This window comes from Anastrepha obliqua, unplaced genomic scaffold (assembly GCF_027943255.1).
Source record: "Anastrepha obliqua isolate idAnaObli1 unplaced genomic scaffold, idAnaObli1_1.0 ptg000023l, whole genome shotgun sequence".
Taxonomy (NCBI): Eukaryota; Metazoa; Arthropoda; class Insecta; order Diptera; family Tephritidae; genus Anastrepha; species Anastrepha obliqua.
Window position 1 is genome coordinate 1,586,976 of NW_026562184.1, and position 24,270 is coordinate 1,611,245.

The 24,270-nt window shown below is 34.0% G+C and overlaps 1 protein-coding gene across 4 annotated transcripts in view; it reads right to left on the reverse strand.

Moving 5' to 3' along the window:
- Window positions 1–24,270, reverse strand: part of LOC129251490 (ankyrin-3-like) — a 191,539-nt gene that overhangs the window by 16,017 nt on the left and 151,252 nt on the right. For 2 of the 4 annotated variants that reach the window (XM_054890825.1, XM_054890822.1), the window contains 5 exons: window positions 14,962–15,334; window positions 5,101–5,185; window positions 4,794–5,018; window positions 2,811–4,711; window positions 2,584–2,754 (listed from right to left, as the gene is read on the reverse strand). In XM_054890825.1, the coding sequence (XP_054746800.1) occupies window positions 2,584–2,754; window positions 2,811–4,711; window positions 4,794–5,018; window positions 5,101–5,185; window positions 14,962–15,334 (2,755 nt within the window). The remainder of the gene's footprint in view (window positions 1–2,583; window positions 2,755–2,810; window positions 4,712–4,793; window positions 5,019–5,100; window positions 5,186–14,961; window positions 15,335–24,270) is intronic. The other 2 variants (XM_054890824.1, XM_054890823.1) reach the window with 2 other exon arrangements.

A 24,270-nucleotide genomic window follows, 5' to 3' on the forward strand; every position in this document is an offset into this window, starting at 1 on the left:
ATGTGTTCCTGTTAAAATCTGAGGAGTCATCGACTAAAATGGAACATCGCGATCTTTGCAAGTTGAATCGGAAATGTCATCACAGGTGTCACAAATGCCAGCCGAGTTGTCGTTAAAGTTAGATGTGCAACTGGAAACACAGGATACGCATACGAATATATCTAAGTTAGAAGCTGAGAAGACATATATGACGTCACAATTGAAAACGACTCACGCCGAGGTAGACCTAGTGAAGACTCGTCTATATGAATTGCAATTGAATCGTCCGAATATGGCCCGAAAGAATAGGACCATCATTCGACGGCTCTGTACCATTCCCCTTATTTATGTTAATTTGTGTTAATCAGTCTGACTTCCGTGAACGTTTTCTCTCTATCCAGTTAAATGCAACTGAGATAGATGGTATACACCTTTTTTTCTAAAAGCTGTTTTCCCAGTTCTGCTTACATACACTGTTTTAATATGATACTAACAACGTCCGTTTTTCCAAAATATTGGAAAACGGCTAAAATTTTGCAGATAACTGAAACCGACGGTGAACTCAGATCAATCGCAATTTTAAGCTATGTTTCGACGGTATTCGAATCACTCACGTTTTTCTTTGTAAGAGCTCTCTTTGACACAAGCGGCGATCTGGGTTTCGAAAAGGACATAATTGTATAACTGCGCTTATTGACGTTGACGAAGTTATTCGTGAGTCTATTGACGATGAAAAAGTCACTTTCCTTTAATTGCCTCTTTTCTAAAGGTCACATATATCTGTAGTGGGCCACAGACATTATCTGTTTTACGAGTAGAAATAAACAGGAAAGTTCCGCAAGGATATATTCTTTACTGAAATGCGCTATCATTCGTTCGCAAATCATGTCCTAATTTATCGACCTTGCAAGCTGAGTGATATAAATGACTGTGTTCTTAAAATCAACCAAAATTTATGTCGCATTAATAAATGGGCATCCCACAATGCACTAGGTTTTAACCTTAAGAAATCTGAAGTGGTTGTTGTTTTCAGAATACTCCTCGACACTTCAACTTTTCCAAAAATCGTACTTGACGGCATTGGAATCAATTATGTGCATGCGGCTAAAAATCTCGGAATCATTTTTAACCAAAGACTAATCATAGGTAAGTTGTACGGAATGCTTTGCAAGCTCTGGACTATGCAACACTTTACTCCTCTACGCATTCGCATTCTAATGGTTAAAATATATGTCATGCCATCCTTATTGTATGGTTGTGAAATCTTTGTAAATTATGGTTATGGATCAAGGCAAGAGACCACGTCTATCATCCTGCTGACCTTTCTATTCCATGTCCATGGATAAGCTTCCTCGGTTTCGATCTTACTACTGTGCCACACCGGAACCTTATTTATTTATCTTCATGAAACCATTTGTAGCTCTTATGAAGAGCAGGATTGGTCCACTCCGCACGTCAGAGAGTTATGTAAGAGAATTGAAAAAGTATTTACCTAGACAACCCGCTTTGATTTTAGCTATGGCTGGACAATTGCAAAGAAAGTGATCAACTGTTTCTTCCTCTTCCTCATCTCTAAAACTGCTACAATACTTATGGGAGAAAACTCATAGTCTCAAGGAATGCCTGGACCTTCGAGATATCCTCCTTTGAGAGGCTAAGCAGTTCCTTTGTCTTTTTTTTTGTTTATTTGCGGCCATAGTAACCAGACTTGTATGCATGTACCTTTATCTTTCCATTCCCTTTTGGCCTCTTGTTTAATGTTATTCTTAATTATTAATGTGCTCGTGGGCATAAGTAACCCAATTGTACTTCCATCACTGAGCAGTTGAAGAGTAATACCGTTGTTGGATAGCTCATCGGCTTTACAATTTCACTCAATATCTCTGTGCCCCGGAACACAAATAAAGCTGACCTTGAATACGACACTAATATCATTTAGGGCTGCCCGGCATTCCTGTACAACCTTCGATCTTTGTAAAGCCGCATGCATTAATTTAATAGCCGCCTGGCTATCCTAGAATATATTTATAATAGTTTCTGTTATGGTATGCGTATTTAGATACGTAGCCACTTCTTATACAGGTTCTTAGAATTCTCTTCCCTACCAAAATTTAGTATCTGTAAGTAGCATGAACATACGTACAGGCGAACTTAAGAGATATGTTAGTACTAAAACAGATAACATGAACTCATAGTGATTTTTCTTGTTCCTTTAAATGTTAACTTAGTATGTTCCTCAATGTAACTTGAAATACCTATGCAAACTTTATCCTGAAAATTGTAACCTATTGTGACTAGCACTAATAATTGTAAGGTTTACCCTGGCTGTGTTAGGAATGAATCTCTAAATAAATAAGTAAATAAATATCTCTAATAATGTCCTGCAATAGGTGGATGATTATTTATTTTATTAACAAATAGTTTATATTAGCACAAAGTCAATAGTCAGTGAGAACTTTTGTGTTGTTTGACAAAAATTAAATAAGTCGAAAATACCTTGAGAAAATTTTTTTCTTAAATACTTAAATGTTTTTACGATGATTGTTTTTGGTATAAAAACCACTTAACTACTCTAAAATAAGCATTGTCGCATTTCGTTCTCACCATCAGTTTTAATATTCTTCTGCGCTTCATCTAATACTTCTTGAGTATGCTCTTCAGCAATTCGTCGAATATTATCTATATCGTAATCTGTATGTACTAATTGCGAAACATCATTTGGTATTCGTGAGGGCGTATTAGTGGATGCAGCCTGCTCGAAACTGGTCACAGATTCTGTAATGAGTGTGTCAATTTTAGAGTCCCTTTCAAATAGTTTTAATATATCATACTACTTGTTTCCAAATTATTTTCCACTTCAGTTGGCATTATATTTTTATTCCCGTTATTAATTTTATAAATTTTACTTTGTCTTGTTTGTTCATTCGTCGGTAAAGAATCATTCAAAACAGAAATGTCGTTTATAGCTGTTGGTGCTTGTTTGCTGTCATCATAATAAATTTCAATGCTTTGATTTAAATGCAATTCAAATTCACTAAACTCAGACTCGTCTAGTTGACTTTTAGCAATGCGTTGTTCCATGTTATCTTTTACAGCTTCCATATTAAATATACATTTCTCCATAACGTCAGTTCTATTGATCTTGCTCAGAGCATGTTCCAAGGCGTTACCCGTAGCTTTGTGTCCTTGTTGGCGCAGCCAAAGGTGTAACATGACCGTAGACTTCTGAGATGTAGGTTCAGTGTATTCCGCATTGATACTCTCGATATCGGCCTCGGGTACACCTAATTCTTTGGCCAAGCGCATCCAGTCGTCATCAATCAAGTCACATATATCTGATAAGTGCATATCGGCTTTGTGTATAACGTTTCTGCCGTCCGGATGAACATGCAACGTTATGCCCTGGTTAAGTCCTGCCTCTCTAGCATCTATTGCCCCTTCTACTACAGTAGAAGGTTTAAATTCTATCGACTTAATACCAGCGTTTAATAAGTCCCGATAATTGAGACCACGATCGATTTTTATATTGTTCAAACTTTTTTGGCTGCCATCCAAACGGTTGGCGTTTTCCATAATGTCTCGACGTTCTAATGATATGTTTAAAATACAAATTGGTTGTTGTGGCGGTTCCCTTAGACCAATTTTTGGTTCACCCATAAAGCATATACGACCATAAGGCTCTTCTTCATCTTTGACATGTACAATAAATGAGAGACGATTTTCACGGAAAGCCTGAAATTTAAAATTAAATTGTTCGCCTGATTTTAACACTGGCACCAAATTGCCTGCGAACTCCAAATAAACATCTTGATCTTCAAGTATTTCAACATCTCGGCTCTTCGCTATCTCAGTAAAAAATTCTTGCTGCTCCAGAGTTTTATCTTCTTTGTCGTCGGTCATACAAAAAACGGAAAGCTTTGCTTCTGTTGCTGAAACTCGTTTTGCAAATATAACAAATTTTACTATAAATGGAACTTGAGTCATATAGGAATAGAGCTCGGTGGCCATGCGACTGGCATCGGCGATATTACGACAATCCATTAACCAGAAACGTGCAGACACTGTCGTTGTAAACGTGACACTATCCTTCACAAAAGCAAAAGGGGTTGAGCCAGTAACATCCTCCCAGACGGCGCGATTTTGTCCCCCCGTTATTGAGCATAAAAGCCTCAGCGTTGGGGCGTTACCTGTATATGATGAATTCACCATGCCTTGTGTGCACGCCTTTGGAGCTGGTATACTAAGCGTAATGGCTTTATGAAATTTACGACGGCGCGGCTCAACGGTAACGACTGGCGACACGGCCACACCCTGACCGAGCAGCTTGCAGCAACTGTTCAAATCAACCGGCTGTGCCTGAAGACCGACACGAATCTTCTTTGTAAGCGCATGCGGCGGAAAAATGGCCTGCACGTGTGGCACTGCTTGTGAGGAGACGGTGCCACCGTCAGGCCCAATAGCATGCACCTCCTGCCGAATACGCGATACTACCGCAAAGAATTGTGGAAAATTTCGTGTCAAAATGCGCACAATGCGATTAGTGTGCAAGTCTTCAAGTGGATTAAGTCCGTCAATAATGGTTTCCTGCAAAACCTCTATCATTGCATCGATAGCATCGTTATCGTACAAAGTATGCTCGCGCCAACTATCTCCATTGTCCGAGCGCAAAATTATAATTTCACGTTCCTTGTCACGCAAAGAGCCGAAGTGTGGCACTTCAAGCACAACTGGGCTGGAAATTTAATAAATCCCATAATGGTAGGTAGCAAAAAGATAATAATAATAATAATACTACGTCACAAAAATTAACTTACCCGAGAAATTTGGCCTCAACTGGAGATAACTCCATTATACGGCTAACCAAGGCTTCACCTTCCATCAAAGGTGGGGGATTATGTACGCGTTGCGGCTTCACATAACGGCAAGTAATACGCGTTGGTTGCGTACAAGCCTTCGGTGGCACAATCACGCGAACCCCGCTATGGCGGCACCCACGCATTGAACCCCCACGCGCATCTACTAGGAACGACACAAGGAAGCTGCATTTGAGCAAAAAAAAAATAAAAATCATGCATTAAAGGGCTAAAATATATATGGCTTAGTATCTCTGCAAATACGTACCCCAGATGAACAGGCGGACGAGTTATCACAACATTGTCGATCTGCTTTAACGGATATTGGGTTGATGAAGCAAAACCTTCATTGACATAGTAGAAAAAAAAGCGAATAAATGAGCATTATTCCAAATCAGTACTGTAATTAAAGCATATATGGAATATAAAACATATTCTTACGCAGGAGCTATGTGCAAACATATATATGACGTTACAGCCTGAAAAAATATTTACAAAATCGCTGCAAACAATTAATAATTTTTACATTTTTAAAGCAACGAATTATTTCTAAGTAGTGCACATTAAATGAAATTCTTTGCTATGAAACTGGCGCAAGTTTCTCCCCCAACTGGTGAGGTGCATGTTAATGCCACCAGAGAAGGTTTATTTGTATTCTTTAATTTAAATAATGCTTTTCATGGCAAAATACTGCCAAAGGAGGACAGCCGGCGGAAAACAATGTTGATATTTTTATACACACTACATAGTGAGCCCAAGAAAGAACACCTTGGGGGACAGCGAATTACAAGCAAAGAAACAACACAAACCTGGTTGAATAAATAACTTGATGCCTTGTGGTAAAAAAAACATGCACTATTACGGAGACCAGTAAAAATACTGGGAAATTTCAGCTAAACCAAATGGTGGTCAGGCGCTTCCGTCACGGAAGTTAATATCGAAAGAATCATTCTATACACACGACCTAAAATGCTTGAAATAGTATATGAAAAATAGAGCTCCAGGACGGCGAACCTCAGCAAATGTGTCCGTAATCTTTCTCTATCATTAATGTCACAAAACTTTCTACCGATTAAAATAGTTAAAATCCTCGAATTGTATTATAATAAAGCCTACACCCAGAAAAATAACATTGGTTAAATGTAACAATTTCCGTGGTTAATTTTACTACCATGTAAATTGTTGTTGCAAAAGTTCTCAGGTAACTGCAAACGTTGGTCAAATTAACAATTTTTTTCGGTTAGTGCGCGCTCTGTATAATTTGTTGCTGTAATTTTAACAATTTTAGCTTGTTATATTAACTGTTTGAAAAAGTTAAAATTTTCCTTACATTTTGTTGTTGTTTTCTGACCAACAAATATGGTAGAATTAACCAATTCAAAAATTGTTACTTTCTTCACTTACTATTTGTTCAGTAAAATTAACCTACGTAAATCGTTTTTTTTTTCTAATGTTATTTTGTTAGTGTGATTTAACTGATCTTATTTGGTTAATTTTACAATAAAATTGTACATTTGAAAAAAAACTAAATCAACCATAAACCTTGGTTAATTATACCAGTACCAATCAGTTAAAATATTTCTCCCTGAAAATGCCTCTTAAGAATTTCAATAGGTTATTTTGACAGTGGCAAATTGTGCCACTACTATTCCTTGTGTTAAAGTAACCATTGATACAGCAGTTAAAAAATAAACGATCGCAATAATAGAAGCGGACCATGTTGTTGCTGTTGCTATTGTTTGTAACGGAACTTCGCCGACGCTCGCTGCAATCAGTTGGTTGAAAACTTTGAGCAAGCAAGTTATAAAAATGGAAAATAATATTTTGGAATCTGCAGAAAAGGACGGACTGGAATCTTTATTAGACTCTTGGGGATTCAGCTACATTTTACAAACATTAAAAGGTAGGTTTATTAAAAATAACTTTTGTAAATTAACAAAAATGCTGGTGAAACGGCGTCATGCAACCATTCCGTTATTTGGCTTTGGTTGTGTTGTTGCTTTTATTGCTCATATAAAAAGTGTGAAAATAATTGCATGCATCGATTTCTGTTTGTAAATGAAATAAACTTATTAAGTAAATGTGTAATATTTTAACAAATCGTGGATGAATCTATAACACTTGAACGGCTAAGATATTTGGAAGAGCAGGACTTGACATACTTATTCCGGGAATGTAAGTTAGGAGAAAAAGTGGAGTTTCGTTTCAAGATTCAGCAATGGAAAATCGCAAATGTAAGTACAAACATAAAATTTGAATATTATTCGGTAAACAAAATAAAACTTTTCTATTTAAGGGATATTCTGATGTCAAAGCCTGCGATACAATATCTGTAGACACGACTTTCCTGGAAGACGTAGAAAATTCACAATATTTAAACTGCAGTCAATCAACAAGCTCTTCTTCTAAAGTTATTCACGATCTTAATGGGTACCGCGGCTCCATTGTGAGTATATACATATGCAAATATCTACAGTGAACGTCAAAAGAAATTGTGCATCATAAAATTGCAATATTCACGAAAAATTACTTATTCTAAAACATGTTCGCAAATTCCTAGTAAAAGTATTCATTCACGAATACAATAAAAAATGTAAATAATAAATAATAATAAATACAATAAATAATATAAGTTAAAGTTCGAGTATGCAGTTTTGTGGCTTGTTAAATTTTGGTATAATAAGATACTATTACTTAAGCCGCTAAAACAATTACCTGATTTTTGGCAATTCTTTTTTCTAAGCCCCAGATTTTTTTTGCATACAAATTTATAAGCTTAATTTTTTCTTAGTATCGTACTATACTAAAATTTAAATTACATTAAATTAAATCTTAAATTTAATTTTTTGCTGTATTCTTGTGAATACTTGTATTAGAAATTAGCGAAATTATTAATTTTTAGTAAAAATTGCAATTTTATGGTGTATAGTTTCTTTTCACGCTCACTGTAAAGTATTTCAATTTACATTCAAAATTTAGAATATTCAATCAGTATTGGGGAGTCATCCAAATGGATACTATGTCAATCAGACTTACAAAGAAACTGGAAAACTGAACGACGCAGCACGTAAAATTCTAATAGATTCTATAGTAACTTGGCACTTGAGACATAAAATAAAACTTGGAAGAAAAGAATTTGAGCACATTTCTATTAAAATTGAAGAAACATTCAATGATGACAAGGTTTGTCTTTTATTTAAAACGATATTTTGATATTTTTATTTGGATATTTTCTACATAGGCAATTTATTTTTATTTAATTGGATCGCGGCCTTCAGGAAGATTGTATGAAAAATATTATAATACTGCAAAACGTTTAAAGAGAACGGGTGAATTTGTTTATGAAAAAAGCAATATAGGTGGTGAATCCCCAAAAGCTGATATTTCAAACTATGGAGAAGAAACAGGTATACTGAAGCCGAATTGTTCTACGTCTTATGTGTACCATTATCAACATTTTGATTTATTCCTTAGAAATTGCAAAGGCTCAAGATTGGCTAAAAATTTTTACGGAGCCGTGGAATGACGTGCAGGAAAATTGGCGAAAGTGTTTTAAAAAACGAGGACAAGAAATTCTAAGCACAAACGGTACACAAAACAGAAGTCTTACAAAATTGGAAGCTCTTTTCACATTCATTGGGGTATAACCTGGTAAGTAAAGTGCTTATGATAATTATAAATAGGGCAACTCATATAAAAATTTGAATGTTTTCCAAATTTTACGAATTACCATAGTACTATATATAGTAACAGTATCAATCTATTTTTAGATTCAAATCGATTTTAGTTATTTGCATCCACATTCCACATCCATCGTCGATAAATGGAAGACCTTTAATCTCAAAATTATAACACTGCTAAAAACAAAGTTGACGGATCCGGCGCACTTGCAACAATTGGAAACAATAAAATCACAAGAAAAAGGTTTGTCAAGGCATTTACTCAAACATATATTTATATTTACATATCTTTACTATTTCTAAACATATACATAGGTTCAGAACAGATCATTGCACTACTGCTTCATGTTTTGCTGCGTCCAACAATAAAATGAAAAGCAAATACCGCAAGAAAGATTTACCGGTCTACTATTAAAGATTCGCAGATGTCGTTTATTCTTCATGTTGTTACGGCAAATGATGTTGAAAACTGTTTAAACAAGCTGAAGACTTCCCTTTATGATCGCGGTGAGACCTTACAACCAATAATTATTGCAGTTGGCTATAATTTATGTGACGCTAAATTTTATGTTTACTTTGATGAAATCAAATATGAGATGCCATGTTTTTTGAGTGCGTTTGATACTTGCTTTAAGACATTTCATGTCCTTCATTTAAAATACCCCAGTGATAGCTTAAAGATAAAGATGCTTGGGAGGATGCTAAAGAATTCGAAATTGATAATAGAGTCCAACCCTTACTTTCGAAAAATGAAATAGTTTTTATGGAAAAGCAAAGTAAAGGTACTATCATGCCAATAAATTTTCAGATAAAAAAGTTTTTTGAGCTACCTAACGTTCTGAAAGATACTTTATGCAACACTTATAAAAGTGAAGAAAAATTGAGCAGTATTGTCAACGGCGCATTATGGAAAGAAAAAATTAAACTTTTTCCGAACAAAGATGTCATTCCCTATATCATTTATTTTGATGACTTCGAAATTAATAACCCTCTAGGGTCGCATAAAGGAGATCAATCTGTTGCTGCTTTCTATTATACTTTTCCTTCAATACCTGAGCACCATCTTTCTTCACTAGAAAATATATTTCCAGCTCTTTTTTTTTAAAGTAGATATAAAAGCTACGGAAATGAAGCCTCTCTAAAACTTTTAGTGGAAGAAATAAAAGATCTAGAGGAGAATGGTATATGTATTAAAGTTAATGGCACAGAAAAGCGATATTTTTTTGTACTACTGCTTATCACTGGGGATAATTTAGGGCTCAATAGTGTTCTCGGCTTCACAAAAAGTTTTTCTTCAATATATTACTGTAGGCGTTGCTTATATAACAAGACAGAATGTTCTTACGTGGTACGCGAAAGTGAGGATAAGCTTCGAACAGAATTGAACTATATGCAGGGATTACATTTAAATGAGACATACGAAAAGCGAATTATATTAAATTATCTGGGATATCAGAGGACTATCTATTTTTAATTCCATAAGCTCATTTCATGTTATTCAAAATATGTATGAAGACATCATGCATGATGTTTTCGAAGGAATCTGCCACTATGATATCTGTAAGATCTTGCTTCATTTTATTGAAACAGAAAAATGCTTAGATATAGCCACTTTGAATGCAAGAAAGTGTATTTTTCAATATGGCGAAACCGAAATTGGTAATATATCTCCTTCTATAAATATTTATCATTTAAAGAGAAATAAATTAAGCATGTCCGCTCGTGAAATGTGGACCTTCTGTCATTTTCTTCCACTAATGATAGGTGATTTAATTTCAACCGATAGCAAGCATTGGCAATTGCTATGTCTATTAATTCAAATATTAGATTTATTGCTTAGGACCGAATTTGATGACAATATTTTCAACGGAATGCAAGAAAAAATCAAGGAACACCATAGGCTTTACATTGAGCTTTTTGGATCTACGTTAAAACCCAAATTTCATTTCCTGATTCACTACCCAAATTTTATAAAAAATGTTGGACCATTAAAAAATCTGTGGTGCTTTAAATTCGAATCTAAACACAGGGAATTAAAAATATACATGAATTCAATAACATCGAGAAAAAATACGACTATTTCAATTGCAACTAAATGTTTACTAAAATTTTCTAATAGAATATTGCTCGAAAAAGGTTTTGAAGATAAGTATACAACAGCATTTGTTAATAACGGCACAATTTTAAGTAAGACATATTTCAGGAACGCAAGCAGTGTTTCGAATAATGAATTTCTTTCACAAAACATATCTGTAAATACTACATATAATTTCACAGATAGAATCACTATAAAAAGCACTTTTTACAAAGTGAGTTATTTTTTACTTTCCAAAGCTTTAGACATTTTCGAGATCAAGGACATAATTTTACTAGGAGATTTCGAAGTAGGCTTTGTTTGCATCAAGCACAAAATTGAAAGTTTTTCTGACCATTTCCAGTCATATTTGGTTTCACTGAAAGAAAGTAGTTTTACAATTCTACACCCGTCCGAATTTTACAAGTCACCTTTACATATAAATCGCTCTCCAAATATTATATTTAAGACCGAAATTCTATTAATACAGTGTACATATACAATATATTTTCTAGTAAAAACACATGTTTAGGCTAAGAAAAATAAACTAAATTAGAGACATAGGGGTTTTAAAAACATTTGATCCTCCAAATCGAAGTCATTTTTTAAAAGATGTTTTGTGCAAAACGAATAATGCAAACGCCATATAGTTTTTGTAAAGACTGTTATAGATAATTAAAAATATGGTTTAAAAGCTTTTACTATGCTACATATTGTTTTTACAAATTAAGTATGTTTAGTTTTCCTGAAAAAAAAAAATTTAATGTACTTTTTTTATATAATATAAAGGTATCTGAGAGAGATTACTGAATAATTATAATTTAGTTATAAAACTGAAAACTTGTGATTAAAACTACATTAAAAAAGCTCGAAGAGATTTGTAAAAGGTTCTGATTTAACCTTTTTTTTTAATTATACGTATACTTATTTATTTATGTTTAAAACGTTATCTTAAAGACTGTTAGGGATAACTTTAAAAAAAAAACTCCCACATTGTTACTTTTTGTGAATTATTTTTATTACAATCCATTTAAAAAAAAACAAAATAAATTTTCCTGAATAAAATACAAATACTGTTTTTATCTTTACAACGTTGATGTTTAAATCAAAACGATATAGAGTAGAAATGTAACTATAAAGATTCTAATTGTATATTAACTATTCTACAAAAATTTTATTGTATCTAAAATTGTGGTAATACTAAACAATTAATATTGTTATCACACAATTTATATTGTAGGATTACAGTATAAATAGTACTTTGACAATTTTAATTGTTTATGTACCACAACTTCAGCAACAATACAATTTTTATAGTATTGTAACAGTAAAAATAGTTAATTCTACAATTTTTATGGTTATATTACAATTTTTACATTAGTTTTTACCAACTTTTGTGGTTAGGTGGGCATTACTATTAATATAAGTTAATTTTACCAATTTTTATAGGTTGGAGCCATACGAACCTACTTTTGTGGTTAAGTGAACCAATTTCACATTGTTAAATTTCAACCATTTTTTTTGGTAAAATTAACAATTTTTAACCACAACTTCAGTAAGGGTTGCTAACTATTTTCTATTGGTTGGTTTCACCCATATTTATAGGTTGGAGCCGTTTTAACATAGTTTTTCGGTTAGTTTTACAAATAAAATTTTTTGAGTGTAGCAAATGAGATTAGTCTGTGATATAACTTAGTAAAATTTAAAACCATGTAAGTCAATCAATGGAGATTTCATTCACCCATATTTCTATTTGGGAATGTTTGATCGAGAATATAAAATCTTTAAGGCATTATCCAGTGAAAGAAAACTGCTGTCAGCAGTACAAAGTGTGACAGTTAAGTTTATAACTTAGGAACTGGCAACTGGGTATTGCTGTACTAAGTCAATAGCATTGGCTTATGTTTTAAGCGTATTTTCTTCGAACACATGTGAAAATCCCGAGGCTCGTAAGCAAAGTCAACAGCGAGTGGGGAGCGGCCAACGAAATCGATAAAATATCAATAGTTTTTCGATATCCGCAGCATTATTCATTGGGAATATGCAACTGTCGGACAGATAGTGACCGCACAGTTCTCCTTTTACATCATGGACTTAAAATCCACCTTTGTACTCGTATATCTGTACAATTCGAGGATAACTTGTAATTATTTATATTGAATGTTTAGGAACGAGTATTTTCATCTGAATACTTAATCAGTGTTAAAAATGTTTGTTTTAGAAATCTTTTTTTATTCCTGCATTATATAAGTATACATAAACATGAGCTTTCAGATTTCCTTTGAGTGAGTGCAGAATCAAAAAATTAAAACCTCATTTCCAAACAAAAAAGGGTAAAATTTTAATAGTACAGAAATAGCGTTCTCGAAATGCATATAATTCCTCACTTAAAGCTCTGTTAAAAACATACAGTTTGTCAAGAATGAGTTTTGACATTGAAAATAGATTCAATTTTTCGATTTCAATTTTTCAATTCAATTAAAATTCTTTGAAAAAACAACAACTAAAGCAAAAAAAACAAATAACATACTATTTCGACACTGTAAATAAATTGGTTTTACAAACCTTAATACAGACTTTTTTTTATTAAATACATAATGTCATTACGTAATTTTTTGATTAATTTAATATTTGGTATGATAATCATTAGCTTCAATAACATTTTGCAGACGCTTTTTCATGGAATAGATCAATTTCTTTACGTCGTATTCGTTCGGTATATTCTGTCCTCCATTTTTGCAGTTTTTAATGCTGCTGCATTCTTTGGATATCTTCTAACAACTCTGTTCTTCAAAAAGGCCCACAATTTTTCAACCAGGTTAATATCGCGGCTCTGCGTCGGTGTATTTATAACTTTACCGCATTTGTAGAGAAGCCACATCTGCACATTATGCTCCTTATGCTTTGGATTCTTATCTTGGTAAAATCGAAAATTTGGTTTACTATCGGTGATAAACCCAAATTTGTTAGCACTGTCCACTAAGTTTTTATTTATTTTTTTTCAATACATTTAAATATTGTTCGGCGTCCATTGTGCCATCAATAAACAGTAACTCTTCCACTTCTTTACTTGAAATGCACTCCCAAACCATAATGGAAATGTTTCCAAATTTAATCATCGGAATTACATATATATTTTATTTCTGAGCTTGCGCCATACTCTAGTCAGTCCATCGTTGTACTACAGCATTACCTTTGTCTCATCGCAAAATATTACGTTATCCCAATAATCTTCTGGTTCGGAAATGTTGTTCCAAGAAAGAGACAGGCGTCGTTCTACATTTTGTGCAGACATGAATGGTCTCTTGCGTGCTGATCTTCATGAATATTTGTGCTGCATTATGGCTTGACGCACTGCTAAATGAGAGACAACAATACCACATTCCTCGTTAAACTCATTTGCAAGAGTTCTCAAGGAAATTCTCGGATTTTAAAACGATTTTTCGATCATCAAAGTGTTACCGAAAACATTTCAGACAATTCCTGAACACTTTTACCAACAATACCACATTCCTCGTTAAACTCATTTGCAAGAGTTCTCAAGGAAATTCTCGGATTTTAAAACGATTTTTCGATCATCAAAGTGTTACCGAAAACATTTCAGACAATTCCTGAACACTTTTACCAAAGTGGTAATTATAATATAATAATCACGTAGTATCAAAGGATAATCTTTTGTCAGGCATTTTAAAAACACAGTATTTAAAATTGAAGTCCGAATAAAACAAAAGTTGTTCACTGTATGATAAAACCAAAACATAAAGTGATCATTGCAAAGCAGAGTAAATTACAATTAATCACGCTACATTAAACACGATACATTTTAAATAAATTGAAAAATCAAAATGTAAAATCAGTTTATTGATTGACAGTGCCGAAGTAATGAGTTATTTGTTTTGCTACTTTAGTTTTTGTTTTCCAAAGAATTTGCAGTTTTTTATTAATTCCCTTTAAATGTTGGGAATAAATATGAATCTGTACAAGGAAGAAGTCAAAGAGAAATAAAGAGTGCTATTTTGAAATCGAAAAATATAATTTATTTTCAATGTCAGAAGTTATCCTTGACATACTGTATGTACACATATACATCGGATGGAATTAAAATTTTTCGTTGCTTCGATTAAACAGCTCGTTTAAGCTCGGTTAAGTTAAACGTTTTAACTAATTTTCTGAAATCCTTAAATCCTTTTATAAATTTCGAACAAATATGTTTAAAATTAATAAGTGAAGATTCTTACTATATAGTTCGAAGTGAATTGAATGGACCAACCCAAAAATTATGCATAATAAAACCACAAATGCGTGCAGTCATACTGTACGTATGTATATAAGATTCTGTATATTTTATGTGCATGAAAATAGGAACGCCATTTACCTTTGTCGCTTTGAAAAGTGTTACGCCCAGCCGATTCTGTATATTGCGCCTGTAGAACCTGTTTTTGTAGGCGATTATCGATGTTTTCATCATTTTTGGTTGTATCGTAATTTTGATGATCCTGTTCAGACGCTCTTAAATCATCAGTCGCCATGTATTTGTATTGATGATGATCTATATGTTCGTCACCACCTTCGTCATCAGAGTCGGACATAAATGTTTCATGCATCAATTCCGGCGCAGCAACTTTATATTTCTCTTCCAACACGCCAGTGATAATATTCGTTACTGATTTTTCGGTAACCACTTTTAGAGTTTCAACAGCAGTAATGTATCCCAAATTGTTGGCAATGCTTAAAGCAGTTTGGCCGTTCTATTTCATGAATTAAAGGTAAAAAAAAGTAGACAAAAAAAATCAATGCACAATTTTTGTAATAAAAAATTCTATAACTTGAAGATCTTACAAAATTAATTTAATTTATTTTATCGAGTTAAAAACCGAAAGCAGCATTTAAGCATACACGAAAGATTACTGTAATTTTAAAACATTACATAGACGATTATTATAATGGGGTAATATACGAAAACAAATATGAATAAAAAAACCCCAATAAGTTGTCAAAGAATAAAAAATATAAAAGAGCAAAAGTCTCGTTCAAACGATCAAACTGAAACGCGCCTCCCTACATCCTACCCAGAAAGTCAATTGAATCGATTCTTTCTTTCTTCGGAAAATGCGCATACGTTGAATTTATTTTTAGCATGAAGACGCAAAATTCAATATCGATGCCACATACAATTCTACTCACTTTTTACCAGAAATGTATGCATTGCGCACATGTATACATCCACGTGCATATGTTTATATATGCACAGGGTTGTCCATACAGTAGCTAAAACTTAAAAATTACAAAAATGTACATAATGATTCATTTATGGTTTGTTCGCATAACATCGGTCCTTCACAGCATCTCACGAAAAAGGCGAATGGCATCAAATAGCAGTACCGTCTGATAACACAATTACCAACTTTTTTTTTTTGAAAAGCAACCCTTTCTAAAATGTTTGCTTATTAGTATAAGAAGTACATTGTTGACTTCCTCTTCAGTCCGTTAAAGGAGATGTGATTGAGAGTTATTTCTGCGATCAAGGGTGTATGTGTGATTGAAGTATTTTATTATGAGATGTGGAACACTTTTTTATTTCTTAAGCTATTGTGGCGAATTTGAGATCACGAGGTATTTGAGCATTTGTGATGTAGCATGGTGCGTTTGTAATCATGCTTAGGGTTTTTGACTGAAATCCTTTGAGTATTTCGATGTTAGAGTTAGCTGCAGTTGGTTTTAAGATAAATGAATAGAGTAAGAGTTTACTTTTGAGAGAAACATGAGAATTTCGGTTAATTAACCAGTATAGGTTTCAGAGTTTATTTCCACGTGCTTTGCTTTTGGTGAAAATATGCGTTTTCCATGTAAGCTTGCTGTCGAGCTGCATACCAAGATGTTTCGTAACATTATTTTGGTGAGTGTAAAGAGAACTTAAGCAAGTTTCGTCTCCTTAGCTTTTATTTTCCAGTCTTTCAGCTATTTAGCTATTTTATCAAGTCCTTTATGGAGTTTGAGGGAAGACACTTCGGAGTGGGAGTCTATAGGGAGTAGGGCGGTGTCATCTGCAAAGGTTCCGACGATAGTTTCCCCTGTCATTGGTAGATCTTGTGTGTAACGCAAGTAAAGTATTGGGCCCATTATGTTGCCTTGGGGTACGCCTGCTAAACATTCATAGAGTATAGACTGTTCTCCGTTTTGCTTAACAAAAAATTAGCGGTCTTTGAGGTAGAACTTGATAAAAGTATAATAATTAATGGGTAGAGTGAGTTTTATTTTGCAGAGTAAGCCGTCATGCCAGACGCGATCGAATGAGATATGATACATACATATATCGAAAAATGCGGCTGCGCAATATTTCTTCTAAGCTTGGTGAATGCTATTTACGAGTCTGGGTTCTTGTTTGATGGTACCAGTTAGTACGATAGCTTTACATATATGTATTGGTGAGAAAAGAGATTCCTTTATCGGGCAGTTGTTTGAGTAGTTCTTCAGTGATGAGATCATATCCGGGAGCTTTCTTTGTTTTGGGCCTTTTTATTGCTGCTTTTACTTCGTTTTTCGAAAAAAAAAATTATGGGCGGGTCCATCTGGTGGATGAGTTCCAGGATGCCTTTGACTTTTTGTGCTATAGTCTCTGGGTAAGTACGAGCAAATGTAAGTATGAGCTTTTTCAAGATCCGATTTAGCCCACTTATTATTTTCCATTTTGATGGCTGACTGTGATAAGATTGGTCTTTTGAATTTTGTTGCTACTTTCCAAAGAGAGTATTCAGAGGATGAGGATGCTTCGAGGTTACTGAGATGGTTATGAAGCTGAATGTTATGTTCTTTTTCAAGGAGCTGTTTTAATTCTCGTGCGAGCGAGTTCGGAGATTTTTTGTCTTCGGGGTGTCGGTTGGTGTTGCCATTTTTTTCGCTCGGCGCTTTTCTTTTAGCTTTTTTTAAACCTCGAGGGATATCTAAAGGCGTTGCTGCTTGGTTATGAATGGTTTGAGTTTCAATCTGCTTGCTGAAGGCAATTATTGAAATGTTCAACTGCAATTGTAATGTCTGCATTAGACTTGAGTGGGAGCGCCAGGTTATATGTTAGGCAATTAAAGTTCGGAAACACTGCCAATCAATTTTATTGCTGTGAAGAGTACAGGGGGTAAGAGATTCAGCTATGTCTTTATTTAATTTCATCATTACTGGAGAGTGATCAGAGGTTAATTCATAATATGAGTTACAGGCTATTTCACTTTCTGGAATACTTTTCGCAACGCAAATGAGATCGGGGGAGTTTGTTCGTGTCACTAGGCCAATATGTTGGAGAGCCTGGGGAGGCTGTGATGAGCTTCAATTTTGTAATGGAAGCCTTGCCGACCGAACTTGGTGCGCAAAAGACCGATTGTGGCAAGGCGCGCCATTCTACTGAAACCAGAAATTTTCTAAGTCCATGTCTTTAATTTCCGGCTACAAAAAATATTTATCCTACGCTCATCGTTGGTCAAAGTGGAGAATGCAGAACTATTGATTTCTCGACGATCACGAGAGGGTTGTCTGATACCCAGAGGCGGCAGTTTCGGTTGTTGACAAAGTCGCAACGAAATAAAATTGCGCATCGTCAGAAAATATGACTTTGACTTCTTTTTCAACAACCGCTATATCATATTGGGCTACACAATATTGAATTAAAAAATAAGTTTGCAATATTTTCCAAACTTGTTCGGGCGATTAATTTCGGAGACATGATACCGACTTTCTGTCAAGATTTCCATGAGGAAAAAGCGGTTACTGTGGGGCAGCCATGCATGGTACAGTCAGGAAATATAGTGGTTTATGAAAAGTGGAATAGAGCATTACCTTTCAAGAAGCAACAAGCTTTTGAGTGCCAATATTTCACTCCAAATAATTTTAATACACAGTCACTTAAACCTAATCAGATAAATATACGATTTTTTTGTAAAGTTTTCTATATTTCATAATATTTTGCGAAAATAGAAAAACAGATTATGCAGATATTTTCTTTATTTTGCTTTATTTCATTTTTCAACACCAAATAAAAACACGTAACCACTCATTTCATTGTAATTCCAAAAAAAATTAAATCATACAGAAAATTCACCCCGCAATTTAAACGATACCGTTAAAAAAGAGCAACTGTTTATTTCTAATTTTTAAAATTTGAAGGTATTTAGTACTTTGTTGGGCATCCTTTATTATAAATTACAGCTTGCAGTCTACGTGGCTTGAAGTCAATCAATTTTTGTTTTGTGTATATTGGACTCATTTGGTTTCACTCTTCAAGTATCGCTTTTTTAAGATCAGATTTGATACGGCCACAAATTTTCGATGACGTTAAAATCCGGTGATAATGCAGGAATTTCAACAATGTTATATATTAACCATGTTTGTATTATTTGTGATTTCTGCTTATGGTCGTTACCTTCATAAAAACGAAAGTCATGTTCTATTTGTAATTCTCAGGCGCTTTGAATTAAATCTTATTGCTAAAGTTTTTAATAAACAAATTTGTTCATTGTTTCTTCGAAAGAGGCTTAACTTTCATTTTATAACATGCATACCCAACGTGCCACCACGGTATTTTATAGTAGCTCGCATATTTTAGGGTTTGAGCTCTATATCGGCCTCGTGCTATATGAAAGGTCTGCCATCATGTACAAAAAAGGGTACTTTTCGACCGTTTGCAAAAAGTACGCCCCTCTAAAATGCTGAGGTTCTATATATAATACGAATGTAGATGGTCACGCGCAAACTGCAATCGCTTACTTCTATTCCTTGAACTTACGAAAGGTTTATTACGGCTAATTCTACCATTTACATTTACTTCCCTCAGAACTCTGCGAACAGTTTCTGGCTGGCAAGTCTTACTTAAATTCCTTTTGGCCATTTGAGTTAACTTTGAAGCGCTTGTTGCTGGATTTTTCTTCACTTGGCAGACCAACCACTGACATTCTTTCTCTGTGAAAGTTTTTTTTTTAATCTGTGGTCCCTTATTTACCACACGATTTTCATCTCTTATACAAAGCGTTCCATAATGTCTTGAACTGTTGCCGAACTTAAATGTACAATTTCAGAAATCTTACGATACGACATTCTTTTTTTGAAATCCTCTAAAATTAACCCACGCTTTTCTACCGAAGTACGCGGACCCCTGGCTAAAAAGCGCAAGCATGCATATAATATTGCTTTATGTCAAACTCACTGTACAAACTCTCGCATACTAAACTATGATACTTTGTTGGAACTTGCGTCGGGGATAGCAATACTTTTAACTGTATAATTTAAGCTGCGGCGTGAGTCATTATAATGAAATGAGTGGAGGCTTTTTTGTATCGTATTTTATGTTGAGAAATTAAAAAAACAAAATAAATAAGATGTGAGCATACTCTGTTTTTCAATTTTCACAATATATTGTGATATATAGAACATTTTACAACAAATCGTACCTGTATCAAATAAGGTGTGAGTGTCTGTATAAATATATGCATAACAAAGAAAGTAACGAAAAGTAAACATAAACGGAACTACTTATTGAAAACGATGACTTTAACTTAATACAATTGTTTCGAAATTTAATGCAAGAGTCCGCAACATTAGTGCGACAAATTCAAATGAATGCATTGCAATGAAGAACAACGTCGATGGGGAAAATAAGCGGAACAAGGTATTTTCAAAAGTTTTCAGGTGTGGAAGTATTTTGGAAAATCTCACGACAAAAAATTGGCCAAATGTGGAAAAAAATACAACACGAATAGAGGTACAAGTAACTTACGTGATCATTTGACAAGATTTCATCGCTATTGCAACAAGGATGAAGAGTATTAGGAAATTGACTATACTAGGCTCGTCTGGAAGTCGTCCATCCAGCATAAGATAGGTTACATATTACTGCAGTTGCTCATTGAATACAACAATACGACAAAAAAAAAACACATAGATTACGCTTTGACTTGCTTACTGATTGAGGGTTAACCCATAAACATAGTGTATAACCATAAACATAGTGTATAATGATGTGTTCAAAAATTTTGTCCATGTTCTAGATCCAGGTTGTGTATTACCGTGTGCCAATGAACCCCGTGTGAGTGATGAACTGTTGAAAAAAAAGTTCGACAATACTACGTTGAAATCAAAAGACATTTTGTCCGAGGTCGCTCCATTTGTGGAACAACTTCAAGACGCACGTCACAAACAAGTATAGTGACAGATAATGCCCACGCAATGATTATTGCTTGCAAGCGGTGAACTAAAAGTTTGAATGAATGTGAATCTAAAAATTAATATTAAAAAAATGGTTTTATTTAATAGCTTAAAAATGAATAAATAAAATTACTTACACAAAGAGATCAAAGAATTGACTTGACATTGACTGACGCTCAACTGATGGTAATGAATCAGAGGTATGTCCTCGTAAAAGGATTACAAACTATAACATATTCATATAAGAGAATTATTTACAAACTAGACAATTTTTGAGAAATTTAATCAAAGTGTTAACTCTAACAAAAACATATATTACAACGATTTGTGAACTAGTGTGTGAAGTGAAATTATAATCAGAATTAAATTTCCGAAAGAAACAAGTTTTTACAGTGGCCGACAAAAGTCTACATACACCCCCATTTCCACTGGATTGAAAGTTCAAAAACTTTACTGAAAAATGTGTTTACACAGTTTTATTTGAAAGCTTTTTCTAATCATTATAGACTTAAAAAAATCGACACATTGACATAAAATACCAAAGCTATGGCAAAAAAACCTAAAACCAACGTTGACAAAAGTCGACATACAGTACACAAATATCTTACTTCAGTATGAAAAACTTTACTTAACTCTAAGTAATATTGCTTCTTAGTATTTTGTTGGTCCACAATTAGCATCAATTACAGCTTAAAGCCGTATTTGCATCGAGGTGACTAAATTTGTTAACTCTGCAGAAGTTATTGTATATTGTTCCAAGCTTCTATTAGTCGTTCTTTGAGTACTGAAGCGCTTGAAATCGATTTTTTTCTAATTTTTGGATCTAAAATTTCCCAGACATGTTCAATAATATTCCAATCTGGGCTTTGCGGTGGTGTATTTAATTGTCTTGGAGCATGGTAAATCAGCCAATCCTTCACAATGTGTGATGTGTGTTTTAGATCGTTATCCTGTTGAAAGACCCAGCCTTGACCAAGCTCCAAATCATCCACCGAAGATTTCAGATTGACTTCCAGTGATTGGTATATATAATATAACGATTCATATTACCTTCAATAAATACTAATCTTTCAACTCCAGATGCGGCAACACCTCCCCAAACCATTACATTGCCGCCACCATGCTTCACTGTTGATACCAAATTCTTCGGACTCAATGCAGTATTTTCTTCCTCCACACTTTTGCTCTTCCATCGCTACCGAATATATTAAACTTCGACTCATCTGTAAACAAAACTTTTTGCCAAAAATCCATCCCCTTTTCCCTGTGTGCTTTGGCGAAGTTTACGGTTTTTTTCAGAAATAAGAGGCTTTTTTCGTGGTGTTCTACTATGAAAACCGTTTTTGTTCAGAGCTCTTTGAATTGTTCTTGGATGAACACACTTGTTGAATAAGCTTGCTATAATCCTCGGCCAATTTCGGAGCAGAAACTTTTGGATTTTTGTCCACTTCTTTTAGAATCAAGCTGACGTCTCTGCGAGATAGTTTGCTCGGCCGGCCACTGCGTTGTTTATTTTCGGTGGAACCACTATTTTTAAAGTTTTTTTCAATGGTCTGGAGTGTTGCACGATTTAAGTTTAAGATTTTTGAAATTTCACCATATGATTTTTTTCTTTCCTGTGCTGAATAACTAAATTTATAACGTCAACTGATATTTCTTTTCGAGGAACCATTGCAGATGCTTAAGTATTCAAATTGCAACTAAACTCAATAATAGCAAACAACAAGCATAAGAAAAGGAGAGAAATAGACAAACGGTATTTTACCGTTATCACAACATAGGATATCAGAGTACAAGATAGGAAACCGGTTCTATATGTACACTTTTGTCAACGCTGTTTTTTTGCGTTTTTTAGCTTAACTGTGTTGTTTTATGTTAAAGAATGGATTTGTTTTAGTTAAGGGGTAACACCACTGTAGAAATTTCAAAAAATTGATTTTTTTTTATAAGCTTAAAAAATTCTTTGAACCTTTTAAAATACAGAACAAAAAGTTTTATACGTTACCGAAGTCTATTTCATAAATATTTTAAGCTTTTAACCAAGCGTTAGTGACTGCTACCTAACGACTTCTCCAAATTTCCAAACTTTAAACGCGTTTTTCTCAAAACACGTTTTCTGAAATTGGCACGCAGCATAACTCAAACAATTTTAAATATTTTTAATCAGGTTTTTCACTACGTCTGTATAATAACCTTCTTAAGAGAAGAGCGTAGGGGATTTTCGATAGATTAATTTAAGCGATTGTTATAATTATTTAAGTGCCGTTTTTTAGTCCAAAATAGAGTTTTTTCCTTCAAATGCTTGCTAATTCCACAAAAATAAATATTTTTTAAATGCCCTACGTGTTTCTCTAGCTATTCTTATCTAGATTAAGAAAAAAAATGTTTCTTTGTTCCAGATTAAAATTTGCACCCTCTGTGCTGCGTGCCGCGGAGCTCCTTCAAGAGAAACCACATTACAAAAATGTCTCCAATGCCGCCATTTTGTAAAATTTTTCGATCAAACTTTGTAGTTTTGTATTTTAGTATATAAGTAATAACTTCCCAAATCAGAGTGATTGTTTCCCCTTCCCTTCTATACAAAAAAGTTCTTTAAAAATCATGTTTATTTTACGCGTGTACAGTGGTGTTACCCCTTAAGTCAATTAGAAAAAGATTTCAAATGAAATTGCATAAGCACTTTTTTAAGCAAAGTGTTTATACTTTGTAAACAACGAAAGGGAGGGGTGTATTAAGACTTCTGCCGGCCACTGTATATATGTATATGTATATAATTGGAGCTTACAGCCTTTTTTGGAGTGTTTGGCCGAACTCCTTCTCGTATTTATGGCGTGCGTCTTGATGTTGTTTCACAAATGGAGGGACCTACAGTTTTAAGCGGACTCCGAACGGCAAATATTTTTACGAAGAGCTTTGTCATGGCAGAAATATCCTCGGAGGCTTGCCATTGCCTGCCGAGAGGTGATCGCTATTAGAAAAAAACTTTTCTTTATTGTTGCCTTTCATGGATATTCGAACCTACGTTCTCCGAATTCCGAATGGTATTCACGCACCAACCCATTCGGCTACGGCGGCCGCGCGTAAGTATTTTCCGAAACAAGAAGTAAAGAACAATCGACGGGAAAACTTATTAAATACAAGTGAGCGCAAGTTTTACTCGAAGATATTGTAAAAAAATATTGTAAAAACATACTCATGAGCGTGCAAAAATGTAAGTTTTCAAGGGAATCGGACAGTATGCTGAACTTAATTAGCCCTCTATTCAGCAGATTATAAGTAATCGTCAAAAAATCATATAAAATTCATATTCTATTTTACATTACCTGTGTTTGTTCATTCGCCAGGTAACAAAAAAGGTAGACCTCTACAGACGGTCTTTATGGATTAAGCGTAAAAATTAAAACAAAGTAATTTTAAATTCAATACAATAAGAGGAAGTTTTTATTGTTCATTTCACCGTATAATACTAGGTAACATCTAAGATTTAATGTGAATGATT